Source organism: Labeo rohita, chromosome 5 (genome assembly GCF_022985175.1).
Source record: "Labeo rohita strain BAU-BD-2019 chromosome 5, IGBB_LRoh.1.0, whole genome shotgun sequence".
Taxonomy (NCBI): Eukaryota; Metazoa; Chordata; class Actinopteri; order Cypriniformes; family Cyprinidae; genus Labeo; species Labeo rohita.
The window spans coordinates 18,568,307-18,587,432 of record NC_066873.1 but is presented as its reverse complement, the minus strand read 5'-3'; the positions used below and the strand labels follow the sequence as shown (position 1 = coordinate 18,587,432).

The 19,126-nt window shown below is 35.8% G+C and overlaps 1 protein-coding gene across 1 annotated transcript in view; it reads right to left on the bottom strand.

The window, feature by feature from the left end:
* Window positions 1–19,126, bottom strand: part of ssbp2a (single stranded DNA binding protein 2a) — a 40,278-nt gene that overhangs the window by 7,484 nt on the left and 13,668 nt on the right. Inside the window, exons 3-5 of the mRNA XM_051110831.1 lie at window positions 14,844–14,905; window positions 10,515–10,599; window positions 261–338 (exon numbers count right to left, since the gene is read on the bottom strand). Coding sequence (XP_050966788.1) covers window positions 261–338; window positions 10,515–10,599; window positions 14,844–14,905 — 225 coding nt within the window. The remainder of the gene's footprint in view (window positions 1–260; window positions 339–10,514; window positions 10,600–14,843; window positions 14,906–19,126) is intronic.

Below are 19,126 nucleotides of genomic sequence, written 5' to 3'. Positions count from 1 at the left end.
TCAGTCAACTTAAAAGTACAAGTAATTTGAACTCACTTTATTGCAGTCAGTTGAAATGACTTGTAGTACTAAGTTGATTTAACTTAAAATTTTAAGTTTTTAAACTGGTAAAAACTTTTTACAGTGAATGTATAAAATTAGTATCAATAAATATGTTTGTCAGGATAAGCTGAAATTCTATTGTTTATGAAATTAGATTAGTGAGCTGTCTAAACAAAGCCTACTGTCTCAATACATACTTCTAATAAGTGTGTGTATACCTGAAAAAATCCCGGGGGCAAAGGCATACCGTCTCCAGGAGGACTTCCGATCACCGGACTCTGTGCCGCTGCTGCACTCTACAGGAGACACACACACACACACACACACAAAACAGATGAAATATCCTCATATAACCTTTAAGAAAATCAACATAAAGGACACAGGAAGACTGCGAAAGAAGAGTCGGATGTTACATATCAAATGATAAAAACATAAGCATGTTATAAATAACCTGAAAATCAATGTACATTTTGAAAACAAGCAGCAAAAATGACTTTAAACATCAACATCTGCTCTTTTCATGGCCAGACAAATTCCCATGCACTGCAAAGTCACATAAAAAAGCCATTGCACTATAAGCACAGTTTACACTGTGAACACATTAAGCATAACAAGCATAAAGTATTTCTAAAACAGATATATATACAGTATATTTGCAGCAGAGGTGATAGTACAGAAATGGAGGTCATTAAACAGACACCAGCATGCACATTTAACAGGTTCACCTCATGTCTGATATCATCTGCTCTAGCAATAACATGCACACACACACAAACCCAAGGCTTGAACAATGAGAGGAAATATGAAACAGTGGGAAGACATAGACACTGAGAAGTTGCACCTTCTGGCAAACACATTTTGTCCACTGAATAATTAAGAGCACTAGTGTTGATGTACTACAGTTTCGCTGGTGGTTTAGGCTTTCTGCTCGGTGGAAATGGAACAGAAGCAACTGCTTTCCCCTGTTTGCCCCTTACATACACTCACGGCAGTTACCTGACCGTACTAGACCATACTCAGAGCCATGAACCCCAGGCTGTCTGGATGCCCTCGAATCTCATCTGTACTCTACAGTACCCATTAGTAATGAGGGTAAAAATAACTAAAAATTGTCTGGGTAATAATGGATTTCATCCCAAAACCAAAAGAACAAAACACTGCACCAAATCGATCCAAATGTGAATCTCATTTCTCTTACTCAGAAGTCCACACACGACCAGTTGCAATTGTTTAAAAAATGCATATACAAGCGCAATGGAAATTATTTATCTTAAAAAGAGCATTTTTGAATTGTTTCTTTTCTTACTTTGCAAAGAAACAGCTGTACTATGTACATGGCCAATATGTTCCAGATTCTTAAGGTTTAAGCCTGCAGCAGCTCTCTCTGTCTCTAAGTTCATACATTTCCATATTTATTAGATTTGCTCCTTCTGTGTGCAATAAGGAGGCAGTGTGTGTGTGTGTGTGTGAGTGTGTGTGTGGGAAAGAGATTCCTCCAGTGGCTGGGAAGAGAGACTCATTTCTCTACTCATTAGAGAAACGTGGGTAGAATGGCAAGTCCCTTCGTCTAGACTTTCTCATCAGCTGCATCAGGACAACATCCATATTCCTCACACTCAGAGAGCGAAATAAATCTACTCAGATAAATGAGAGAAACAAAAAACATTAGATCCTGTACGAACTCTCAAACTGAGGATGAATAAAGCAAAACCGGAATTCAGTTCATGTAACTAACCAAATAATCAAAATTAACTTGAAATAAAACAACATCAAATACACACATCAAAAATACAAGCGACTTTTAGAATTCAGGAAATCACATTTAGTCAAATAACTTCTGTTTACTATTCTTTTTTTCATTCTCACATCTGTTCTTTTAAGTATGTGACTTGTTATATAAGCTCCACTGAGAGACAATAGGGATACATTATAGTGACAGTTGAACCTGAGCCTTGTGTATAGCATGGTAAGATTAGACTTTAAAGCCAGCTATGAACACAGACAGACCAATATAACAACAGGAAATGTACTAGTGATCCAGACAGGAAGGAAGTCTCTAGCTGCCCTCCTCTATTAATCTCTCCCTCACTCCCCACATCTATTCATCCCCTGTCATGCCATCGGACACTTCCTGCGCAAACCAAATAGAAATGCTGAAAAGTTTTACTCCAAAATAAAACAAAAACAACTGGAGGTGGATGAATAGGGTAGAAAGTAAATATGTACTTTCTATAATATATAGAGTCTGAAATAAAATATGGAACTTTTACTGACAGCATGGGATTGTGTTGTGATTTGTGGTGAAAATATTTCAGCTCCTCTTTCTTTTTGTCAGTAGATGGCAACCAGTGACTGTCTTTGTAAGTGACTTATTTAGTCATTTATTTAAAGAGATAGTTTAACCAAAAATGACAATTTTGTCATTAATTACTCACTCTCACGTCGTTCCAAACCCGTAAGAGCTTCGTTCATCTTCAGAACGTAAATTAAGATATTTTTGATGAAATCTTAGAGCTTTCTGACCCTGATTAGATGGCGATGCAACTACCAAGTTCAAGGCCCAGAAAGGTAGTAAGCACATCGATAAAATAGCGGCATCAGTGGTTTAGCTGTAATTTTATGAAGCTATGAGAACACTTTTTGTGCACAATGACTTTATTCAACTATTCTTCTCTACTGTGTCATTCTCCGCTGCCATTCATCAGAGTATCACAACGTATGCGTGTGATGCTGCTGATGCAGGAGCCGGCGTTCTGACTTGAAATCTGGATGCGCTGCAGAGGAATTCATTCATTCAGTAATTAAACAGATGTCTGTACATTGCTGTGTCCCAATTCAGGGGCTGCATCCTTAGGACTGGACAAACTGATTGCTGTTAGGACAGTCTAGCCTAGGTAAGATTGCTCTTGTCACCTAGAAAACTGTGACAGCTGCCGTTGATGAGTGAGAGTACAATTTTTCTGGATATTTTGAAAATTAGATTCAACTGTCTAAAAACAAAACACAGTCCACAACCTGTCAAAATATGTACATGAAAAAATAAACTATCTATAAAAATTACATCTTAGTAAGGAGCAGTTGAGGTCAAAAGATTACATACACCTTGCAAGATTACATACACCTTGTTACCCGTGACCTGAATAAGATATTTCACATATAATTTTCACATTCCAGCGCTCACTAATGCTGAAGAAGGAAAAACGATGCATTAAGAGCCAAGGTTTTAAACTTTTGAACAGAATGAAGATGTGGACATTTTTCTTATTTTGCCTAAACATCATATTTTTTCATGCAGGACTGGCCTTCAAAAGCTACAGAAGATACTTACATGTTTCACAGAAGACCAAATAAGGTAAGTTTACCCTGATCTTTAAATTCAAAACGTTTTCACCCTCCAGCTCTGAATGAACTGTTTCATTCTGAAGCATCAGTGAGCGTTTGAACCTTGAACCTCAGTTGTCCTCAGTGCAAAAATCATACCGCTTTTGTTGGAAAGGGTTAAAATACACAAAAATGCTGAAAAAACATAGAATTTGTGGGACCTGAAGGATTTTTCTGAGGAACAGTGGGTAGTTTAACTGTTCAGGACAAACAAGGGACTCATGAACAACTATTACTAAACAAAAAAACAACAACCGATTCTTTTAGCAACATTTATTCAGACTCTGAACTGAAATACAACTTGTGTTTATAAATGAGTCACGAGCTATGTTTCCATCACCCAGTTTTCATGAGCATTTGAAGTATTGCATCAGAAGCAAGTGATGGAAATGCCAAATTTTGAAAAAAAACAACAACAAAAACTTAAAAAGCAAGAAAGTTCATACACTCACTTGAGGTGGTTCTTGACTTTTGTGAAAAAGAATGAATGCAAATAATAATAGATATAAACACATTTACTGAATAAATTTATCGATGCGCATTCAAAAAGTCATGTGACTTTGCGCTATTGGATGGCACAACCTGACTAACCAGCAGACTGATCTTGTTGCACAGCATCCGAAATGTTACAGTCACTCCGAAATGCCTGAGCAAAATCTGTCATCAAAGTATTTCTGTATAACTGCCTCCCAGAACTGTCTTACACAACTGCGTTCCCACACAGCAGGCAACCACCTCCGTAAGCAATGACCACATTTATTGTGTTATCATATTATATTACTGTGTTTATTATATATAAAAATGATTATATTTAGTGTCTCTTCCTAGTTTTCTTAGTGACATTAAGTCCCAGTTTATCAGGAAGTGACTATTTTGTTCTCATTAACTCGTTGGATGGGAATGGTGCTTATTCGCAAATGTTTTATGTGATATTCCAGTTTTGCAGATAAGTCAAATTCACAACTTTGGATGGAAACCCAGCTATTGAATCCTTCACTCAGCTGACTCTTTCAGCAGTGCTACTCATTGCTTGGAGCCTCAACAGTTGATTCTACTATGGTTTTGGGGCTATTTTATCGGTGGAGCAAAAACAAAGCAACTGGCAACCTTGAATATGTTTGCACATGGCCTTGAAATCACAATAACAGTGACCTTATAGCGCCGGCTATGCACACTGAATGTATTTGGATTTCGCTGTCACGTTTCTTTTGTTTTTCTATGTAAATGCATGCTAGGCCAGCATGTTTCACTGTTGTGCTTGCGTCTTTTGGAGCATTCTATAAATGCGGCACTCAGGTTAAATTAAGTTCTGAAAATCAAAATTTTTAATTTGCTCTGTGTTAAAGCACAACATCAGATTCAGAACGACAACTTAGAACACTGGTTGTGTGTTAAGGATGGAGCCAGAAGCCTCCTGGGTAATGATGCAGTCCTATAACCACCGGACAACCTTTCCCACAATATCTGCAGTCTAATCTAATGCAGTGATGAGGTCATCCTCACCACATCTCCTCTCCTGCTGTCTCTCTCAGTTGGAAACATTCTCTGCTTTACAGATGGCAGGCTTTAACCAACCTGTGTGTGTTTGCTTCGGTGTGTGTTAGAGGGGGTTACTTCAGGACAACAGTGTTTGCAGTTAACCCACAACGAACACCCATCCCAGCTGCTAACTCACTACACCCTGAATCCACCTCTCGGCCTCTGGAACATGGCCAGCCAGACATTACAGGAACCTCTGAGAATATGTGTGTGCATATGAATTCAATTGTGTGTAAAAGTACCCTGGCTCAGATTGTGCATTGGATCACATTGAGATTAAACACACAATAATGATAAAAGGATTCTCCCCATCAGGCCGATCATCTTTCACACTGGCCCAAACAACACAGGAGAAATCAGTAATAGCAAAGAGATACATTATAAACATGAACAAAAAGTTATTTTTAGAGGAATTAATAGGCTAAATGTTATTCAGCACCATAATATTAAGAAAAAATAAAACTGTACTCATCATTCCGTCAAAAAAAGTTATCATAGTCACCGAATTAACGCATTTTAAAGTTAAAATGTAAAAATTTGAGCAACTTTTTGCCAAGCGATAAACATTTAAGATAAACAAAGATCAAAAAAGCACATGTAGGCTATATTATTCAGTGCAGCAGCAATAATCCAAGCTCTGAATGTGGTACACTGTGTGAAATATCTCTCTCCATTCAGGGGTGAAAATCTTCATTAACATGCTTGAATAGGCTGCATAATATTATAAGCTATTTCATGCTGCCGTGCTTCCCCTCTTTCTCTCATGTTTAATTTGCTGCTGTTTGTGTTCTACTCTGTGTGAACACAAAGAAAATGAAAGCGCAGATGAGACTAGCCCTAAGCCAGACAGGAGAACATCAATAGGGAATATGAAGGATGTTCATGTAAAGACATTTTGTTAAAGGCTTATCAAAACTTGCAAAAAATATGCTCAGAATTTGAAAATTTATTAAATGGTGCTGATTATTAAAATCACTTGAAGTTTTAGCTACAAACCAAAGTACATACCAACAAACTGCTTTTTATATTTAATAGAGCACCATGGTTTAACCAGGAATAACACATGTATGACTTTGTGACTTTATTTCTATATATAAAAGTAAATAAAGAGTTTATAAAAATGACCCCATGCGAAAATTTACATCCCCTTGATTCTTAACACTGTGTTGTTACCTGAATGATCAATAGTGGGTTTTTTTTGTTTAGTGATAGTTGTTCATGAGTCCCTTGTTTGTCCTAAACAGTTATACTGCCTGCTGTTCTTCAGAAAAATCCTTCAGGTCCCACAAATTCTTTAGTTTGCTCCAGAAGGAAACAAAATGCATTATGACCTGGGGGGTGAATACTTTTGAATTTGAAGATTAGGAAAAATGTAACTTATTTTGTCTTCTGGGAAACATGTAATCTTCTGTAGCCTCTGAAGGGCAGTACTAAATGAAAAAATATGATATTTAGGCAAAATAAGAAATATGTACACATCTCCATTCTGTTCAAAAGTTTTCACTCCCCCGGCTCTTAATGCATCATTTTTCCTTCTGAAGCATCAGTGAGTGTTTGAACCTTCTCTAATAGTTGCATATGAGTCCCTCGGTTGTCCTCTTGCAAGGTGAAAAGATGAATCTCAAAATCATAGTCATTGTTGGAAAGGCTTTAAATACACAACTATGCCGGAAAACCAAAGAATTTGTGGGACCTGAAGGATTTTGAACAACTCATGATCAACTATCACTAAACAAAAAAACACAGCTGCGGATCATTCAGGTAACAACACAGTATTCAGAATCCAGAAGATGTAAACTTTTGAACGAAGTAATTTGTATAACTATTTTCTGTTGTGGACTATATGTCATTTATGTGAAATCTCTTATTCAGGTCAGTACTAAATAAAAAGTAACAAGCATTTTGTATGATCCCTCTAATTAATTAAATAATTAGTGTTTTGTATATTCTGAAAGAGGGATGTAAACTTTTGACCTCAACTGTATGTTTCTCATTAACTCAGTGATATGTATTTTCAGTTTTCAGGTTGTGAGTGAAATTAAAATTACAGGTAGGAGAAAAAATTGTATATGCTGCTTTTTATGATCTGCTATTCATGATTCAAGATTGCTTGACTAGACACAAGTTTTGCCTAAAAGTGTTTTACCAGAACATGTTGTAAGTAAAACATGGTTTAGTAGTTTATTGTGGATTATTTAACAGATATATTTCCATACTTGGCGAACTTTCAGCCTAAACCGTTTGACCTCTCATTGCTAACTGTTCTAAAAAATGTACTATGATTTCAACTGAATGATTATAATAAGATTATGAGAAGTAATATATAAACTCATTGAAATAGATGCTGATTCTTTAAGGTGACATTATGATGCCCATTTTCCACAAGTTGGTATGATTCTTTAGGGTCTTCATGAAATGTCTGCAACATACATACATGGTTAAAATTCCTCACTGGTCATGTAAAACAACACCTATTTTACCTTGTCAGAAACAGCTCTGTTCACAGCGACCTGTTACGGTGCATGTCTTTTTAAATGATAATGAGCTACTGTTGACTCCAACCATCTCTTTCATTTTTTTGTGTATTTGGTGGCATGTTACCATCAAAAACAAAACTAATCCACTGTGGCCTCAGTGGCTCTGATGTCAGAAAAAAAAAACCCCTTATGTTCACTTTTAAGGACAGGACACACCAAGCCGACTTCAAAGAACTAGCAGCAAGGAAAACCGACAATGTTGTCGCTCACATTGGCGGTGTCTGGACCGAAAAGCAGCACTTGAACACACTGCTCAGACTACAGCTATTAAATCTATTTAAGCACTGGCAATCATGACAGAAAGTTTTAAGACAAGCAAATACAGGAAACTTAATACAAATAAAGGCTTCAGCTTCACATTAATTTAATGATAAATCTGTGTGCCATCTATTCCAAAACCTTAAATCTAACTAGTTAATAGATTAACTATGCCTTGACCCGACAGGTGACACTGAAGGAAAAGAGCATGCACAAAATAAACATATCACTAAATAACACTGACAAAAATCAACCCGATCTCCAGAGTCTCAGACATTCCATTTGTGTTAAACGTCAGAAATCCAACAGAGTACCAGTTATTGTCTGCTGTTTTTTTTTTTGAGGGGGAACACAATGAGAGAGAGTGGGTAAAAATAGAGTGTGTTTATGATTGCCAGGGAAAGGGAATGTGCTCGTTTAGGAAGGAGAGAATTATCCGAAGAGCACTTACAGCGCAGCAGACAATTTTTCCACACTAAAAATGGCAGTTAAACAATGGAAATCAATGCAGGGTGAGTCGCTGGATCATTCTTCGGGATTTAGTTACTTCGCATTTTAGACATTTATCTTAAAGGAGAAGTCCACTTCCAGAACAAAAATTCACAGATAATGTACTCATGCCCTTGTCATCCAAGATGTTCATGTCTTTCTTTCTTCAGTCATAAAAAAATTGTGTTTTTTGAGGAAAACATTTTAGCATTTTTCTCCATATAGTGGACTGACATGGTGCCTTGAGTTCGAACTTCTAAAATGCAGTTTAAATGCGGCTTCAAATGATCACATATGCGATTGTAAACGATCCCAGCCAAGGAAGAAGGACCTTATCTAGCAAAACAATCAGTTATCTTCATAAAAATAATACAATTTATATACTTTTGTCTTGTCTTGCTCTGCCTGAACTCTGTGTGTTCTGACTCAAGACAGTTAGGGTATGTTGAAAAACTCCAATCGTATTTTCTTCCTCAACTTCAAAAATCATTTCAAAATCATCCTACGTCGCTGCAGAAGTACCATCCCAGTCTTTGCAAAGTGAACATGCAAAGAAGATCAAACACCCTTAACAAAAAAGGTAAAACAGTGATATAGGATCATTTTGAAGTTGAGGGAGAACAAGAGATGGGAGTTTTCAACATACCCTAACTGTCATGAACTGGAACAAAAACAGAGTTCAGGCAGAGCAAGACAAGACGTGCGTTTGACATTAAAAGTATATAAATTGTATTATTTTTATGAAAATAACCGATAACCGATAAGACCCTCCTTCATCAGCTGGGATCATTTACAGCCGCATTTGGGATCGTTTGAAACCACATTTAAACTACACTTTGAAAGTTCAAACTCAGGGCACAAACCAAAATGTTTTCCTCAAAAAACATAATTTCTTTATGACTGAAGAAAGAAAGACATGAACATCTTGGATGATAAGGGGTGAGTACATTATCTGTAAATTTTTGTTCTGGAAGTGAACTTATCCTTTAAGTGAGAATATTACAATACGTGTTACGTGTAATCATTACTATGGCTTTTCTAAAAAGCACACAAATATTGGAGACCACACACACAGGAACTATTTTCATTACAATTAATTAAAAATAAATTACAAATTAGAATGTTCCAAACCCGTATGAGTGTCTTTCGGATGTGTTTCACAAAAGACAGTGGCCTGTAGCCTGTAACTACCATAGTATTTTTTTTTCTGACTATGGAAATCAATTGTTACCATCAACCATCTGGCTACCAATGTAACCTCTTGTGTTCAACAGCTGAAACCAACTCATACAGGTTTGAAACAACTTGAGTCTAAGTAAATGATGACAGAATTTTAATTTTGGGGTGAACTATCCCTTTAAAGTAAAGCGATTTAATGATATTTTTATATTTAATTACATATACCTTTATGAGCATGGATTAATTAAGATAAAAACGCCTCTGGAAATTTGACTGATGGCTTTCTCTAATGAAACTTGCTAAACACAATGTAGCCACGACCATAGATCACTTTAAAGTATTTTATGATTTAATAACATGTCTTTCACATTTCATGCATGAATGAGAATCAGTGCGGCACTTCACATGATTGAAGCATGAACTAAAAGCGGAGGCTTTTACTGTAATGAGCTGTGGCTGGTTAAGCAGTTAATCTTGGTGATTCTGGTCGTGAGGTCTATATAATTTGTGGCGAATAAACAGGTACCTGACTTGTAGGTGGCGTCGTTGTGGTTTTAATCAAGGCATTAGAAGAACAATGAGGCCATTATGCTGATTTTGACCTAATTCAAATGGGTCATTATTTCTTTTAGACAAGCCTTTAATCTAATCACACTCTGTCGGTTACTCCATATGCTTCAGTACTGCTCTCTCTCTTTCATACTCCGAATAGGTCAAGGTGTCCTCCTCCCTCTAGCCAAGATGACCGCAAATGTATGACATCATTGCTAATGCCTCCAGGACGGACCACCAATTTATCATCCTTCCCGCTTTCCATTCCCCTCCTGCTCACCTTACCTCTCCTTCTATGAGCTGTACACTCACTCACAATTATCCTGCAAGGTTTCTCCAGAGAGCAACTGTAACTGCTGTTCTACAGGTCAGTGGTTTCCATACTGGTTTTGTTTATAGTACAAAACACTAAAATGTGTTCATTGGTTTATCAGTGGTATCATTAAATGTCTCCTTAATTTCTTTTTAAAAACTGGTCTTTTTAAAAACATAGTTACTGCATTGAATCATAGTAAGTGAACACATATTTATACTCACATAGTCATGAAAAGCTTTGGCTTCACTTGAGTGCTCACATGTTTCTCTCCTCTCAGGAGCGGCACAGTAGAGGTCCCAGAAAACACTGCAATAAAAGATGTACAAAATAATATAAAACGACTGTTACTGCAGTCTGAGAAAAAAATGACTACGCTCAGTTAATTAAAGCCCTATTTGGATGGGATTAGTTTTCCCTTAGGAAATGTTTGTTTCACAAATGGATTTTGAGATTTTTATACTGTCAGAATCAAATATGTCTGTGAGAGTACCACGATGAATGCATGTGATGCTGCTGACGCATGAGCCGGTTTTCTGGTTTATAACCCGGATGCGCTCCGCCTTGTTTACACGCAGAGGAAGACATGCTGTACATGAAACAGTATTTGTAAACTAGTCTGAAGATTTCGACAGTGAGGATGACTTGTAATTTTTTGCCCAGCCTTACTTATTTAAACTGCAGAAGTACCGACCCAGTCTTTGCAAAGAAGATCAAACACCCTTAAAAAAAAAAGGTAAAACAGCGATATAGGATGATTTTGAAGTTGAGGGAGAACATGAGATGGGAGTTTTTTGACATACCCTAACTGTCATGAACCGGAAAAAACAGTTCAGGCAGAGTAAGACAAGACGAGCGTTTGACATTAAAAAGTATATAAATTGTATTATTTTTTATAAAAATAACTGATCATTTCACTAGATAAGACCCTTCTTCCTCAAATGGGATTGTTTACAACCACATTTGGGATCATTTGAAGCCGCATTTAAACTGCATTTTGGAAGTTCAAACTCGGGGCACCATATCAGTCCATTATATGGAGAAAAATCCTGAAATGTTTTCCTCAAAAAAACATAATTTCTTTACGACAAGGGGGTGAGTGCATTATCTGTAAAATTTTGTTCTGGAAGTGGACTTCTCCTTTAAGATGTTTAGATCTTACAGACGTCTGTCAGATGTTTGTACCAGAGTATGTGAGCGGAGTGGAGCGACAACAATTTCCCCTCCGCGCTCCGTGCATTTTATAACCGCTCCGCTCCAGCTCCGCTCCGGGTTCACCGTTTCCCGCTCCCGCTCCACTCCTCGCTCACTGATACCAGAAACAACGCTCCGCCTTCGCTCCGCGTCTAAACTATATCAGTATGTTTGAAATACCACAGTTCTGTTCATAACGTATATTAAAAGAAGAAAATAACAGAAATAAAACGAAAGTGTAGTTTTAAAGTGGCTTATTGGAACACTAGTGCGCAAACTTTTTTCCTCATGCCAAGCTAACATTGTTGTCAGTCAGCATTAAAAGGTATAATTGCTGCTTTTTGCAGTGCAAATGTTTGTGATAAAAAAAATAAATAAATAATAATAATAACAATACGTTTCGTCAGTTATTTTACGTACAGATCGCTGCATTTCTTATAGATTTCTTCTCATTTGAAATCGGATATTATTGAGAGAGCAATTGCGTGAATAAGTGTTGTACTTGTTTAAATCACGCTTTCACTTGAAAATATTAAATATCTTGAAAGAACAAACTAATTCATTGAAAACTATAACTTTATGCTCGTCCATTGACGTCATCCTAGTTTTCACATTCTTTCTGATTTGAGTTATCCATCTCTATCAAGCTAGCTAAATAGGCTATGTTTAACACATGAATTCTTGCTATATATTCAGTTATATTTTGGGTCGTTGTCATGAATTGTACTCGTGATGGAGCGGTAGTGGAGCGCTCTTGGAGCGAGTAAAAACCACAACGCTCCGACTTTTAAAATTTCCGCTCCTCACTCTATTAAAAATCACACCGCTCCACTCCGCGCTCCGCTCACATACTCTGGTTTGTACGCAGTCAGAAAGCTCTCCCAGATAGCACGCGTACATCTGCAAGAAGTCTGTTAAAGATCACTTGATCTGGAAAGCATTTGCTGCGTACAAACATCTGACAGACGTCTGTAAGATGTCAGTTTTACATACACTGCAAATAATAAACATCTTAAAAACATCTGATAGACGTCTGTTTGACATCTGATATGAAACATCCTATAGACGTATTGCAGATGAGCAAACATTCTAAAAAATACGTCTTGCAGATATGCAGATGTCAAATACACGTCTCCGAGATGTACGTTTGCTATCAGGGCTAGGATTTCATAATAAAATATCTTAATTTGTGTTCTGAAGATGAACAGAGGTCTTACCGGGACGGAATGACATGTGGGTGAGTAATTAATGACACAATTTTCATTTTTGAGTAAACTCTCCCTTTGATCTGCAAAGTTACAAAGCACAAAGTCCATTATATCAGTAAGCTCTGTTTCTGATCTCCCTCAAATGCCTCAATTATAGTTCTGAGTTTTCTTCTGGGAATGTATACGTCACAATATCCCACATTTAAAAAATTCCTCCCCAAGGCATAAACAAAAAGAAACATCAGCGGGTGAGGTCTGTTTGAGTTGTGCTAGTAGTGTATTTTTACCATGTCAAGAGGCGCCATTTCACAGATCTAATATACTGATACACAATCAGTTTTTTATACTCACAGTCATAACCGACTGTGAACACAAGTGAACTGTGTTTTTGACACAATAACCAAAAGATGACGATAACCAAAAACAAAAAGATGTTTTGTTTTATTGTTGCCATAGTGACCTAGGCAGGAACAGTGAAGGCTTCCCCTCTTTCCAGAAAGGAGCAGCCCATTTCCAGGATCATTTGGAGGGTAATGTTGTTTTTAGTCCAGTTATCTTGCATTGCTCTTCTCTCCTTCTTTATCTCACAGTGGGTGGGGCCAATAACGTTGATCTGATGACATCATCATATTGTGACAAAAACTAAAACAAGTCATCCCTTACCAAAAAGAAGTATACTTCAAGTTTATTTTATTAAGTATACGTAAGTAAAGTTTAAGTATATTTTTAAGTATACTTTATGTAGTAAGTATACAAATATAGGCATACTAGTAATATACTTTTCAGTGTACTACTTTAATACTCCTTGGGACTAAATTGGTCCACTTTCTAGTATATAAAAGTATATTTTTAAGTATACTTTAAGTATAACAGTAGTAAACTTTCAGTACACAACTAGTTTACATCTATGTTTTCAGATTGTACTGCAAGTATACTAAAGGTGAACTAATAGGTATACTGATAGTTTACTAATTAAATACTTTTTAATGCATTTTTAGTATACTTTGAAGTATAGTCTCAGTAAAATATTAGATTAGTAGTTTTATACTGTAAGTATACTGTATATATCATACTTTAAGTATACTATGATATCCCTATTTAGGTATTAATTTGTATATATCTTGTTATATGAATATCTCAACATACAAAACATTATAAATAACTTAGTCTAATATGTAGACAATGTTGTCTTTGTTTGTAAAGCATTTTACAAGATTAAGATGTCCAGGGAAGAGATGTAAGTAGTTGAAAGTATCTAGGCCTCAAAACAAGACACACAAACCTCAAGAATGGTGGCAATCAGCAAATATTAAAAAGATTAGATCTTTACGTCACAGTACAACAAATAACTAACAATAATGACAAAACAACAACAAAAAAGTTTAAATGAAGTCAGCAAACAGCAAAACACTAATCCTATAACAGTAACTGCATAATTTATTCATGCTGCAATGCATGCTGGGAACTTACAAAGCCTTAAAATTTCAACAATATGAAATTATTTGCTCAGACAACTGTGTTTGATGAGTTGGGACAACATTTGCATAATTTTGTTGGTCTGACAAGGGTTTTTAGTTTCAAGAAAATAGCATTTTTTAGTATTTGAGTCTCAAAATGTTTCATAAAATGGAAAATATGTATTAGCATCTGTTTTGGTTTCTTCTTCACTTGTGTTTTGGAAATTTTTTACAGAAGATGTGTAATAGCATCTCTCATGTATAACAATGAAAACACAGATTCTCAGAGCACAAGTATAGCTCAAATATATTTAGACTTTTTCTAAGTATAAATCAAGTATACTTAAATGTAATTTTAAGTATATTTCTGAGAAATATATAAAGCATATTTCTGAGAAGTACATAAGAAGTAGACTGAAAGTATACTTTCCTATTTTTAGTTCAAAAGAAGTATACTAATAGCACACTTGAATAAACTTCTTTTTCGTAAGTGGTTTTCTGAGCTGAGTTTCAATAAAAGCTGTTTTTGGACTAATGAGGAAGTTTTGAGTTCTGAAACTTACAGGATGCTTTTATAGTACAAAGATCTCAAAAGGACAATTTGAAGGAAACTTCACGACCCCATTAACATTTTTAGCACACTAATCCCATTCAAATAGCGCTAAAGAAACCTTTTCAAGCATAGTTTTCTTACCACCACCACGAGTGCAAGAACCCAGGCGGCTCTCCTAATGTTATGTTCTTCTCCCATCGAATCTGCCAAGTTAAACAAAGAACAAAGAGTTATAAAGATTCAATGACAAGTCGACCTGTGCTCCCTTTGTGATTTAAACATAATTAAGGGCAAATTCTGCCATGGAGAGCTGAACTTTGAGTCAAACGCGGTGCCCAGAATAAATCTGAGAAATAAAACTGTTACTTGGCATCTGTCTCAGTGTGACTCAGTCTATGACTTCATTAATAAAAATTCAGTTAATCAATTGACACTTCACTAAGCTCTGCTTGGCGGAGTATGCCATAGAAATCAGAGATTATAAGGTAACCCTAAAAAAACAACAACTATTCCACAATTTATTTAAAATACATTTCATACTAAATATATTTAAAACCCATTAACATATTTATTGACATATCATGTACTGTAAGATTTACTGATTAAAATGAAACTTTGTTTGAAGTTTTTTTTTAATCGCACAATACACATTTCTTAATATTTTGCTGAAATGTGTCTTAATATCACTACTAATAAGGACTGTATGATCTCTGTATAATATCAGTCTTTAAATGCAAAATATTTAAAGTGACCTGAAGTATACTTATAATAGTTCCACTTTAGCACAATCAAATATACTTAAGTATATCTTTAGCTGGACTTCAGCACTACTTCTGCACAATTAAAGTACATTAAGCACAAAATTAGACTTTAAGTATACCAGTTTAGTATTCTAAAACTGCAATTGCAGTATACTCAGCACAAAATAAATCTATTTCAAATACATTTCTACACATTTTCCAGAACAGCGATATGAATGCTGGATAAAGCCAGGTTCAAAATTATTGTTTCATTTTGTTGACATATTACTGTTAAAAGGCAGAAAAAATAAATCAATGAATCAATATATATTTATATTTATATTTATATATGTGAACCCTTTTCAGCGATGACTGTATGATTTTGCGATCCAGATTTTCACACTGAGGACAACTAAGGGACTCATATGCAACTATTACAGAAGTTTCAAACACTCACTGATGCTCCAGAAGGAAACACAATGCATTAAAGGAGAAGACCACTTCCACCCCATTGTCATCCAAGATGTTCATGTGTTTCTTTCTTCAGTCGTAAAGAAATTGTGTTTTTTGAGGAAAACATTTCAGCATTTTTCTTCATATAATGGACTGATATGATGCCCCAATTTTGAACTTCCAAAATGCAGTTTAAATGTGGCTTCAAACGATCCCAATGCAGTTGTAAATGATCCCAGCCGAGGAAGAAGGGTCTTATCTAGCGAAACGATCAGTTATTTTCATAAACAAAATACAATTTATATACTTTTATTCTTGCCTTGCCTTGCTCTGTCTGAACTCTGTGTATAGTGGCTCAAGACAGTTAGGGTATGTCAAAAAAGTCCAATCGTATTTTCTCTCTCAACTTCAAAAATCATTTCAAAATCATCCTACATTCTGCAGAAGTACCGACACAGTCTTTGCAAAGTGAACATGCAAAGAAGATCAAACACCCGAAAAGGTAAAACAGTGATATAAGACAATTTTGAAGTTGAGGGAGAACATGAATTGGGAGTTTTTCGACATACCCTAACTGTCATTAACCGGAACAAAAACAATTTAGGCAGAGTAAGACAAGATGAGCGTTTGACATTAAAAGTATATAAATTGTATTATTTTTATGAAAATAACAGATCGTTTTGCTAGATAAAAACCCTTCTTTCTTGGCTGGGATCGTTTACAACCACATTTGGGATCGTTTGAAATAGGGATGTAACGGTATGAAAATTTCTGATCACGATTATAGTGACCAAAATGATCACGGTTATCAGTATAATCACGGTATTGTTAAAATGTACTGAAAAAGTTCAAAATATACTGACACATAAATCACTTCACCAAGTTTTATATTTAAAATCAACAAACAACAAATAAAATGACTTCTGATTTGCATAATCACTAAAACAACAACCGTAGCCTACCAATGATATCCGAATTTTAAATGACAACATGACTGACAACAGTTTAACTAAAACAGTTTAACTAATAGCATGTTGAAATATCGGATGTAACTTTTCAAATAAAGCTGTGAAAAACTTTCATAAACCTCACATTTCAGCCTTTAAATAAATAAAAGGGTTAAGTCAAAATCATAATACATTTAATAAATTATTATATGTATTTTATCTGTTCCATAACAAATCTAGATAACTGGTCTGACTTATTTAAATGTGTATAATCCACGTAAGCTTGTTTTTCATCAACGGGTCAGAATTTATGATACAGCAGGGCAAATTCGGTCTGTTTTTTGGCCAGACAAAAACGGCACACAAGCTGAATGTAAATGTAAGTCTCTGTAAATCTGTATGACACTAGATGGCGCTTATGGGCAAGCTGAATTACAGCTGTTTCCGTGAACTCCGTGGATAAAGCAGCATTGTCATGAGCACTACTTTAGATATTACATGGAGCGGTGAAAACAAAATGCCACCGAATCTTTTCTGAAGACAGTCAGAACCTTCAGAGGTACATCCAAATTAATTCATTCATATATTCATTATAATTCCCGATTTATGTTTCTGCCGGTGGGTGCCCAACCCTCAATTGCGAAGTGAAACGTACGGACTGCAAATACATTAGTTACGCTTCACTAAATAAAATGATTTAATAAATACCTGTTAACAATAAGCACTTATTCGCGCGCACACAGGACAATGCTTGAGGGCACACACTTAATATCTGAGGGAGCGCAAAGCAATGATCACTATATATGGGAGAGGAAGCCAGCTGCAAGCCGAGAGAATTTCTGCTGCCACCCTCTCATATAATAATGCACTCTTGACATTTACCATTAAAATACTATGAAAACGATAATAAAGTCGTAAAAGTTGCAATGCATTTCTTATTGCTTAAAATGAACGGAGACTATCTCGTGTTTTTCCGTGGGTGCTCGATTATTTCCGTGATGATTGGCGCCTATGCCATTAGCTCTCTAATGGCATCAAACATCCGCCGTCTTTCCACACAAAACGAAACTATTGCGTGCCGTGCGCAAATGAGACTGTTACTTAAAACTGTAACTTATGCTGCACAGTATGTATTTATCATCATAATCAAATACGAAACGGTAATACTAACTGTGGGGAATTTTATCATGATTTATCGTCAAACCGGTAATCGTTACATCCCTGGTTTGAAAACACATTTAAACTGTATTTTGGAAGTTCAAACTCAGGGCACCATATCAGTCCATTATATGGAGAAAAATGCTGAAATGTTTTCCTCAAAAAACATTTCTTTACAACTGAAGAAAGACATGAACATCTTGGATGACAATGGGGTGAGTACATTATATGTGAATCTTTGTTTTGGAAGTGGACTTTTTTTTGAACATTTTTTTTTAATTTAAATTTAAAGATGTAAGTATCTTCTGTAGCCTCTGAAGGGCAGTCCTAAACAAACAAACAACAAAAAAAAAAAAACGATATTTAGGCAAAATAAGAAAAATTTACACATCTCCATTATGTTCAAAAATTTTCACCCCCTGCTCTTAGTGCATCATTTTTCCTTCTGAATCATCAGTGAGTGTTTGAACCTTCTCTAATAGTTGCATATGAGTCCCTCAGTTTGCCTCAGTATGAAAATATGGATCTCAAAATCACAGTCATTGTTGGAAAGGGTTCAAATACACAAAAATGCTGAAAAACCAAAGAATCTGTGGGACCTGAAGGATTTTTCTGGAGAACAGCAGGCCGTTTAATTGTTCAGGACAAACAAGGGACTCATGAACAACTAAAAACAAAAAGGTAACAACACAGTATTAAAAATCAAGAGGATGTAAACTTTTGAACTGGGTCATTTTAATAAATTCTTGTGGACTATATGTTAACGTCTTTTATGTGAAATATCTTATTCAGGTCGGTACTAAAAAAATAACATGCATTTTGTATAATCCCAGTTATTTTGGTAAAACAATTAACATTTTTAATGGTTCTTTTCTTTTGACCCAAACTTTTGACCTCAATATAAATATGTGTGTTATGGTGGATGGCAACAGTTGCTAAAGTAGGATTGGTCAGTAACAGGCTGTGCTTAGGGAAGGTCGAAGGTTTATCACTAAAGCTTCTGCACACCCTTCTCCTTTCTCATCCTCAACTCTTTAAAAAAAGACTAAACAGGAACAGAAAACACCATCAATCTCGATGAGATCATCAGTTTCAGTCACTGGCCATGTGAGATGGGTTTACCGAC